The sequence below is a fragment of the Ranitomeya imitator genome, chromosome 2, assembly GCF_032444005.1.
Source record: "Ranitomeya imitator isolate aRanImi1 chromosome 2, aRanImi1.pri, whole genome shotgun sequence".
Lineage (NCBI taxonomy): Eukaryota > Metazoa > Chordata > Amphibia > Anura > Dendrobatidae > Ranitomeya > Ranitomeya imitator.
The window spans coordinates 308,687,547-308,697,205 of record NC_091283.1 but is presented as its reverse complement, the minus strand read 5'-3'; the positions used below and the strand labels follow the sequence as shown (position 1 = coordinate 308,697,205).

Genomic DNA, 9,659 nt, shown 5'->3' with positions numbered 1-9,659 from the left:
CCTCCACTCCATCCATCTGGACCATCGAGCGTTGCACGGCACTCATCGGTGAACAAAACAGTTTGGAAGTCAGTCTTCATGTATCATTTGGCCCACTGGAGCCATTTCTGCTTGTGTGCAGTGGATAGAGGTGGTCGATAGGATGGCTTACGCACAGCTGCAAACCTCTGAAGGACCCTGCATCTTGTTGTTCTGGGGACATTGGAGGCACCAGCAGCTTCAAAAACTTGCCTGCTGCTATGACAAGGTATTTTTGCAGCTGCTTTTTTAACCTTACGCAATTGCCTGTTGGAAAGAGTCCTCAATTTTTCCTTATCAGCACGCAAACGTGTATGCTGGGAACCAGCTACATACTTCTTGATTGTGCAATGATCACGATGAAGTGTCTTGGCAATGTTGATTGTAGTCATGCCTTGACCTAAATACTCCACAATTTGTTGCTTCTCAGCAGCCGACACATCCTTTTTCTTTCCCATTTTGGCTAAAAATGTAGGCTGCTTAATAATGTGGAACCGCCCTCTTAAATAGTCTTGCCTTTATTTGGACACACCTGCCAAACTACTTTGCACAGGTATCTGCAATTGCTTTCAGTGATATAAACAACCTTGACACACATCACCATCAATGAGTTTAAATGACAAACAAAAAATTCTAACCTTATCACCCCTAAACTCTTTGTGCATAATAATTTGGAACACAGTGTATACAAGACTAGAGAATACAACATCTACACCTTCTGTCTTCTGAAATGTTTCCCTTGTTATATCCAGTAATTTTATTATTATTAGAATTCTTTGTAATGATTCATCGTCTCATCGTCTTCCTATTCAGGTCCCTACAATATCCGATCCTTTCAGTAGACATCTTCTATATCAAGAGAATTTTTCCTAACTACCCATCAAGAATGGATATGAAGAGGGACAAGATGGCAGAGAGGATATTACACCTCACCCTAGAGATCCTCTTCCGTCTTACTGGAGAGGTGAGAGATTTTGATAGCGTCACATTACATAATTCTTATTTATGGCAATAAAACTGTTGGACAGAACTCAAGAGGTGAGGACTCTGGAAATGTCTATAGTGAGATTTATTAATGTGTCTCTCCATAACCAGGATTACACAGTAGTGAAGACCTCTAGTGAGCGCTGTCAGGACCCTGTGTCTGAGGGATGGGAAAGACCCCTGAGCCCAATCACAAAGCCTCCACCTCACCCACTGATACACGAGGACATCAATGACCAAAAGATCCTAGAACTCGCCTACAAGATGATTGAGCTGCTGACTGGAGAGGTAACACTGCTGGGAATGCTGGGACATTATACAGTAAAACTATGAAGGTAACGGGGGGTGACGGTATCATTGTATGTGTCAGGTTCCTATAAGGTGTCAGGATGTCGCTGTCTATTTCTCCATGGAGGAGTGGGAGTATTTAGAATTACACAATAATCTGTATGAGGACATAATGATGGAGTTTCCCCAGCCCCTTACATCACCAGGTAATAGGATTAAATACACACAGCCTATAATTATCTGTATTATCTGTATGTAAGGAATGAATTCAGTGCCTGTGTGTGTTTTCTCCAGATCTATCCAGTAAGAGGACAACACCCGAGAGATGTCTCCGTCCTCTTCTTCCACAGGACTGTAAACAAGAAGATCCCAATGTCTCTCAGGATCATCAGGTAGATGGAGAGAAGGTGTCATGAGATCTCCCCTATGATGTGTAGACGGTGGTGAAGGTCTTGTTCTCAGTCTTGTTTTATCCCCCAGTATTTCAAGTTTCATACTGGTTTCATGAGAACGATGGAGATGGCAGGATTAGAGCTGATTATATATGTGACTTTCTCCATCTGTCTATGACTTTTACAATATTTATTTCAGGGTGAAGATCTGACCCATATTAATGTTACAGAGACATATGTGAGGGGTGAGGAGCGGTGTAAAGAGGAGACTCCTACATATGACTACCCAGGTGAGTAGTGACCACTAACTACAGAGAAGTCACAGATTCTTCTCAGTCACCGGCTGTGGCTGCTTTATCAATGGTGCAGTTCGGACGTGGCATCATGTGATCCCCATTTTGCGGGTAGAGCATAACATTCTCCTCCATCCGAAAATGTTTAAATGGCTTTGTGAAATTGTGAAAACTCTTTTGTATAGCGCTTACAACCTGCAAATGTAAGGCAGCCAGGGTGGTAGTCGTGGCAACGAACTGTAGTGTTTCCACACCCTGGCGCCCCGCAGATGAAATACAAAGTCCTTTCTGGTGTGTGTGTGTGTGTTTGTGTGATGTGTGCAGCAGAGTACTCATTTCAGTTCCCTCGGTTTCTTTCACTCCAGGTTCAGGATTCCAGGTTCCATAAAACACTGCAGCGTCACAGTCCTTTTCAAACAGTTCTACTTTACTGATAACATGGGGACCCATCACTTTTGCAGCACATTTCACACAAAGCATCATATCTTGCACTTTTCCTGCCTTCTGGGCAGACTCCATTTCCTCTATAACCTCTCCTTCTCTCCCGGCAATCCATGCAATTTCTGTGGACAATCTGTGCCCCTTCCGTACTACCTGCATCACCAGCTCCCTGTCAGCCCCTTGTCCGATTCCATCTTGCAAAGGTGCCAGGAGTTCCATCTTACTGACTCCAGCCCCAGTTGTAGACCCCAGAACCACCCTGAGGATGATCCTATTGAGCTGATGCCCAACTGTACTATTCTCCAGCCTGGGGCCCCTTATTGCCATCCGCAGCTTTACCCCCAGGACCTGTAGCTGTCTTATACACTGCATGCATCCTGCCCTTGGCAAGGCTGCCCGGGTGTCTGTCTCTAATCAGGAAGTATCCTGATTATACTTCCCTGCTCCTTGCTGTACCTCCCCTTTAGTTAACCCCTGTGCTGCCTATCTCCTGCTCTATTCTATGATATCATCTATCACTACTGTGCCCCCATCTATTCTAGCCCCACTACAGTTCTAGCCTATCCTATATCCTATTCTAGCCCCAATCCTATAAACACTACCCATTGAGTATATTTACATATAAATATATATACAGTACAGACCAAAAGTTTGGACACCCCTTTTCATTTAAAATAATAATAATAATAATAATCTTTATTTTTATATAGCGCTAACATATTCCGCAGCGCTTTACAGTTTGCACACATTATCATCACTGTCCCCGATGGGGCTCACAATTTAAGTTCCCTATCAGTATGTCTTTAGAATGTGGGAGGAAACCGGAGTGCCCGGAGGAAACCCACGCAAACACGGAGAGAACATACAAACTCTTTGCAGATGTTGTCCTTGGTGGGGTTTGAACCCAGGACTCCAGTGCTGCAAGGCTGCTGTGCTATCCACTGAGCCACCGTGCCGCCCATCCACTGAGCCACCGTGCCGCCCATCCACTGAGCCACTGTATTTTCATGACTGTGAAAATTGTAAATTCACACTGAAGGCATTAAAACTATGAATTAACACATGTGGAATTATATACTTAACAAAAACAAAGTGAAACAACTGAAAATGTCTTATATTCTAGGTTCTTCAAAGTAGCCACCTTTTGCTTTGATGACTGCTTTGAACACTCTTGGCATTCTCTTGATGAGCTTCAAGAGGTAGTCACCGGAAATGGTCTTCCAACAATCTTGAAGGAGTTCCCAGAGATGCTTAGCACTTGCTGGCCCTTTTGTCTTCACTCTGCGGTTCAGCTCACCCCAAACCGTCTTGATTGGGTTCAGGTCTGGTGATTGTGGAGGCCAGGTCATCTGGCGTAGCACCCCATCACTCTCCTTCTTGGTCAAATAGTCTTTACACAGCCAGGAGGTGTGTTTGGGGTCATTGTCCTGTTGAAAAATAAATGATGGTCCAACTAAACGCAAACCAGGTGGAATAGCATGCCTGCAGGAGATGTGTTGGCATGGATCGAGTCCTGGTTTCATCGATTCACTCCATGTCATAAATTACATTATGTTTTCAATCATAAGAAATTCAGATTACTGCACAATCTCTCCTGAAATGGGGGCACTAATACTTTCTCTACTCTTCTGGTCGGTTGTACACTACTGTCTGGGCACATGGCAGGGTTAAGAAGGGAAGGAGCGCCATTTAGCTATTTGAATGCATATCTTGTTGGAATAGATTCCAGACACAAATTATTGGTTACCTGGCAGCTCAAAATATGGCTACCACAATCAGGCTTGGCACTATCTACTCAGCTTTGCAGATCCCAAGGATTGCCTTGCTCAACATTCTTTACATGGATCTGTTCTTACACAGAGATCCCTAGGCTTGGGCCATGGTGTTACCTGCTGTTCTGTGGAGTGAGGTGAGATGACGAAGTTGGGTCAGCTCCACGAGGGCATCATAAGAAGCAAGATTAAGGGGTCACAGCAGCTTAGCACAGAGAGGACTGATCCAGAGGAGAACAAGGCTGTATCTGGCATCTTCCTGCAATTTGCTTTGAGCTTTAGTAGGGTGGGGTGCTTTCCAATTGGCGAAAGCAGGAAGCAAATTACTCCAGATGGACAGCACACACACCCATAATGCCTGATTGGATGGTACTTGTCACGGGGCTACCGCGACAGAGAGGTTCCAGAGAACTACAGCGCTCTGGGCCTCGTTCACACACAGTGAACAGAAGCTCTTCACCTGTGTTCTGACCTTTGTGCCAGCAGTGCAGAAGTTAACCTTATTGCTGAGAGCTGGGTCTCTCTCAGCTGAAGTGGATTTTGTGATCTGCTCCTCTATGTAGACCCAGTCCTGACTTCAAGCTATTGTCAGTGATCAGTTCTACTGCCTGGCTTGGAGGTTGAAGGAGCGTAGTGTTGGTGTTGGAGGTTTATTTACAGAGATTGGTGTCTGCTGTTTTTGTTGCATGTTAAACCTGTTTTCCTTCCTAAGTTTATTCCTTCTCTTCCCATCTCTGTGTTTCCTCTGTGGTTGTGTGAGCATTTGGTGAGTTTGAGACTTTTAGTTACCTTGTCTGTATACCCTGTTATTTGTTGTATTATTACACTGGTGCAGTCCACCTCCTTTGGGGGAGAGGGGGCCACTGATAGGGCCTGCACAGGAGACAGGGATACGCTGGCGGTTCGGGCCTCCTAACCATCATAGGTACCCCCGAGATAAGGGAAAGCCAGGGCCCCATTAAAGTGGTAGGGACAGGTGCGGGTCCCAGTATGCCGTCCTGCCCCTTTATCGCCGCTTACAGCGTGACAGTTCTAAAGTTCACAGCAACCCTAATCTATGAAACTGAACAGAGCCTGCACCATCCAGAGCTTCTGGTTCCGATATCTCCTCCATCCCCAGTGCTGCCTGCAGAATGAATGAGGCCATGCCTGGTGACAGAAGTAGAGGTGGCAGATGTGGATCTCAGGCGAAATGGTACACGCCATTTTCACAAGCCTTAATATGACAAAATGAAGGAAACCAGAGCAGTTTAAAACCTCATAAAGTGACTCCATTTTGGAAATGATTGAGTTACCTCCAGGGCAGTGGGGTACTCTGTATCGGGTCCGGTCTCGAGGGGGAATGTCACGGTGGCTGCGATCTGGTCCGTGGCCCTGGGCCTCAACGTTAAAGGGGAACGGTCTTTTAAGGGAAAAGTGTCTAAAGTCTGTTGTGATGCCACCTGTGGAGTTCGGTCAATAGTGGGACCGACGCTGCATTAAAGGTGTCCTCTGGGGGATGTGTTGGCAGCACTGATGTTACTCTTCCCACAGGTGAAGCAGGGTCCTAAGATGTAAGGCGTGGATGTTATGTGCCGGTGAATAAAGATAGGACATAAGTTGTAAGTCTTTACCTGGTTTACTGCAGTTGGCTGGCCACAGTCCAGGGCACCAGGCACAGGTGATGGTAAGGTCCGGCCAGCTCAGAGGCAATGGAGGGTCCCCTTCTCCAGGTGAGGTCCATGAGCCTTTCCTCTAGCGCCTCTTAAAGATGAAGTCCCTGCTGCCTGAAATTTCCTACAGGGTCCTCCACTTTCCCCCTGTCCTGGGACAGGTACCTGCACGACGGGCAGTTCGAGCTGTTTTACAGTTACTCTATCATGCCCCGAGCTCCTTAGGTGCTGCTGCGTCTCAGGCGAGGTGTGGGCCAATTACATACAGTTCCTGGCCCTCCGGTTCTGCTCTGTGTCCTAGAGTTCCACAAAAGCTTCGGGCTCCCGGTACCTGGTACCTTGCTCCTTTCCTCTCCAGGTACTCCACATCAACCCTCCAGGTTCTTTCTCCTTTCCCAGAGGCTGCAGCTCCCTCATGGCTGTCAGATCTCTCTGCGTCTCTCCTAGCCGTCCGTCCACTTCATTGTTCCTCTCCAACTAACCTAACTCCTCCTCCAGGTCAGGATACGTATAGTTGGGGGACGCTCCCCTGGAATCAAAATGTGTTGCATGTGGGTGCCTTACCTGGTGAAGAGAACTCCCTTGCCTCTGATCATGACATTACCTTCCCCGAAGGAAAAGCAACATCACTGTAGCAACCGGTTACCTGGGGTGCTACATTAACCTTCAGTGAATTAATCTATAGTAGTGACTATTTTGACTCCACAGCCACTTTCCAAAAATTAGCGCGCAGTGGATGTTGGAGAGTGAAAACTGCAAATATACCATTTTATTACTCACCACATAGTGCCCAGATTGTGCTCCAAGAGAGACACACCGTAAATTAAGTGGGTTCTTCTCACAATAATAATGACAACTACATGGGTCCTAATTTTGATTTGGGCACACTGAAAGGCTCAGAAGCGATGGGAAGATTTGACTTTGTGAAAATGGATATAGATGGATTGGTTTATAAAAGTCATATTGCTATTTGAACATTTCCATTGAAGAAGAACTCGCCACCTCTCGTGGCAGCCTGTTCCACTCATTGATCACCCTCACTGTCAAAAGGTTTTTTCTAATATCCAATCTGTGTCTCCTCCACTTCAGTTTCATCCCATTGCTTCTAGTCTTTCCTTGTGCAAATGAGAATAAATCAATAAAGCTATTTTTACATACCGCATATACTTGAGCATAAGCTGACCCGAATATAAGGCGAGTCACCTAATTTTACCTAAAAAAAAGTGGGAAACTTATTGACTCGAGTATAAGCCGGGTATGCATTGTCCCCTCATCCCTATCCTTGTATGCATGGCTCCTCATCCCTATCCTTGTATGCATGGCTCCTCATCCCTATCCTTGTATGCAAGGCTCCTTATCCCTATCCTGGTATGATTGGCCACCATACCTATGCTTGTATGCATGGCCCCATCGCTATCCTTGTATGCATAGTCCCATCCCTATCCTTGTTTGCACGGCCCCATCCCTATCCTTGTATGCACGGCCCCATCCCTATCCTTGTATGCACGGCCCCATCCCTATCCTTGTATGCACGGCTCCATCCCTACCCTTGTATGCACGGCCCCATCCCTACCTTTGTATGCACGACCCCATCCCTATCCTTGTATGCACGGCCCCATCCCTATCCTTGTATGCACGACCCCATCCCTATACTTGTATGCATGGCCCCATTCCTATCCTTGTATGCATGGCCCCATTCCTATCCTTGTATGCAAGATTCCAGTCCTATCCTTGTATGCATGGCCCCATCCCTATCCTTGTATGCATGGCCCCATCCCTATCCTTGTATGCACGGCCCCATCCCTATCCTTGTATGCACGGCCCCATCCCTATCCTTGTATGCATGGCTCCACCCCTATCCTTGTATGCATGGGCCCCATCCCTATCCTTGTATGCATGGCCCCATCCCTATCCTTGTATGCATGGCCCCATCCCTATCCTTGTATGCACGGCCCCATCCCTATCCATGTATGCACGGCCCCATTCCTATCCTTGTATACACGGCCCCATCCCTATCCTTGTATGCACGGCCCCATCCCTATCCTTGTATGCACGGCCCCATCCCTATCCTTGTATGCTTGGCTCCACCCCTATCCTTGTATGCATGGGCCCCATCCCTATCCTTGTGTGCATGGCCTCATCCCTATCCTTGTATGCATGGCCCCATCCCTATCCTTGTATGATTGGCCTCCATCAAAAAACATAAAAAAATAAACCATTACACTTACCTTCCTTCGCTCCCTCGCAGCGTCTTGTCTCGATGCCAACAGCTGCTTTATGCTTGTAAGCATTGCATGGCAGGGACGTCATGCGCTGCTCACAAGCAGAGCATGACTTCCGGAATACTCACCGCTCCCAATGCCGGAACTGTGTGTGTGGGGCAGTGAGTATTAAGTAGTGCACACAGCGTCAACCGCCAGGCGGTCATGTGTGCTGCTACTTAAGAGAAATTAATATTCAGAATGAATATTCATCTCTGTTAATTAGCGGCACACGTGACCTCACGGCAGCTGCAGAACCGGCTGCTGCAGCTGACACTGCGCGAGCTTTTACAGAGAAATGAATATTTATTTCTTTTTAGCAGAGGGCATCGGAGTTAGCTGCAGCAGCCGGGTCCTACCTCTGTGACCCGATGCTCCGCCGCTGCCTCTCCCCCTCCATGTTCTGGACACCTCACTCGAGTATAAGCTGAGGGGGGTGATTTCAGCACAAAAAATGTGCTGAAAACCTCTACTTATACTTGAGTATATACATCAACTTACCATTTTTACAGACAGTTTTAGGAGAAATGTTCAAAAATATAAAGTTCAAGGATATTTTATTGAAAAATAATTGGTTTTATTCTTGACAGATGACTGTACCTGGAGATCAGAGGGACAGCTGCCATCTTCAATTTTAAAATCAGATGATCTTGAGATCTCACAGGATACAATTGAAGTGAATGCTATTAGTATATCTGGAGTATCATCCCTTCACAGCAAAGATCTGCCATCTGATTCACTACCGACTACTGAGGAAAATCAAAGACCCAAAAGAGGCATTAAAAAACAAACTGCTCCTAAAGCAAGGAAGTCTTTTTCATGTTCAGAATGTGGGAAATGTTTTAACTGGAAACATCATCTTGATCGACACCAAAGAATCCACACAGGAGAAAAGCCTTTTTCCTGTTCAGAATGTGGGAAATATTTTAATAAGAAAAGGCATCTTGATTACCACCATAGAACTCACACAGGGGAGAAGCCTTTTTCATGTTTAGAATGTGGAAAATGTTTTATGACTAAATCAACTCTTATGGAACATCAGAGACGCCATACAGGGGAGAAGCCTTTTTTCTGTTCAGAATGTGGAAAATGTTTTGTGACAAAATCACATCTTGTTAGACACCAGAAAATCCACACAGGGGAGAAGCCTTTTTTCTGTTCAGAATGTGGAAAATGTTTTGTGAGGAAATCACATCTTGTTAGACACCAGAAACTCCACACAGGGGAGAAGCCTTTTTTCTGTTCAGAATGTGGAAAATGTTTTGTGACAAAATCAGATCTTGTTAGACACCAGAGAACCCACACAGGAGAGAAGCCTTTTTCATGTTCAGAATGTGGAAAACGTTTTATGAAGAAATCAGATTTTGTTAGACACCAGAGAACCCACACAGGAGAGAAGCCTTTTTCATGTTCAGAATGTGGGAAATGTTTTATCCAGAAACAGAAATCGCATCTTGATAACCACCGGAGAACCCACACAGGGGAGAAGCCTTTTTTTGTTCAGAATGTGGAAAATGTTTTTTGACAAAATCAGATCTTGTTAGACACCAGAGACTCC

At 45.9% G+C, this 9,659-nt stretch overlaps 1 protein-coding gene across 1 annotated transcript; it reads left to right on the top strand.

Annotated features, from left to right (window-relative positions):
* The first annotated feature begins 831 nt into the window (after positions 1-831).
* LOC138663380 (gastrula zinc finger protein XlCGF66.1-like) lies at positions 832-3,454 on the top strand. The gene is made up of 6 exons (XM_069749557.1): positions 832-982; positions 1,114-1,290; positions 1,373-1,496; positions 1,585-1,682; positions 1,882-1,972; positions 2,341-3,454. Exons 1-6 carry the CDS (start codon positions 905-907, stop codon positions 2,361-2,363), a joined length of 591 nt encoding a protein of 196 aa, XP_069605658.1. The 5' UTR covers positions 832-904; the 3' UTR covers positions 2,364-3,454.
* Positions 3,455-9,659: the final 6,205 nt, after the last annotated feature.

What these genes read in the sequence shown, in the direction of transcription:
- LOC138663380 (XM_069749557.1), top strand. Translation starts at nt 905, where the DNA reads ATGGATATGAAGAGGGACAAGATGGCAGAGAGGATATTACACCTCACC. An exon ending in TCTTCCGTCTTACTGGAGAG is followed by an intron (nt 983 to 1,113) that starts GTGAGAGATTTT and finishes CTCCATAACCAG; the next exon opens with GATTACACAGTAGTGAAGAC. An exon ending in TCCTACATATGACTACCCAG is followed by an intron (nt 1,973 to 2,340) that starts GTGAGTAGTGAC and finishes CTTTCACTCCAG; the next exon opens with GTTCAGGATTCCAGGTTCCA.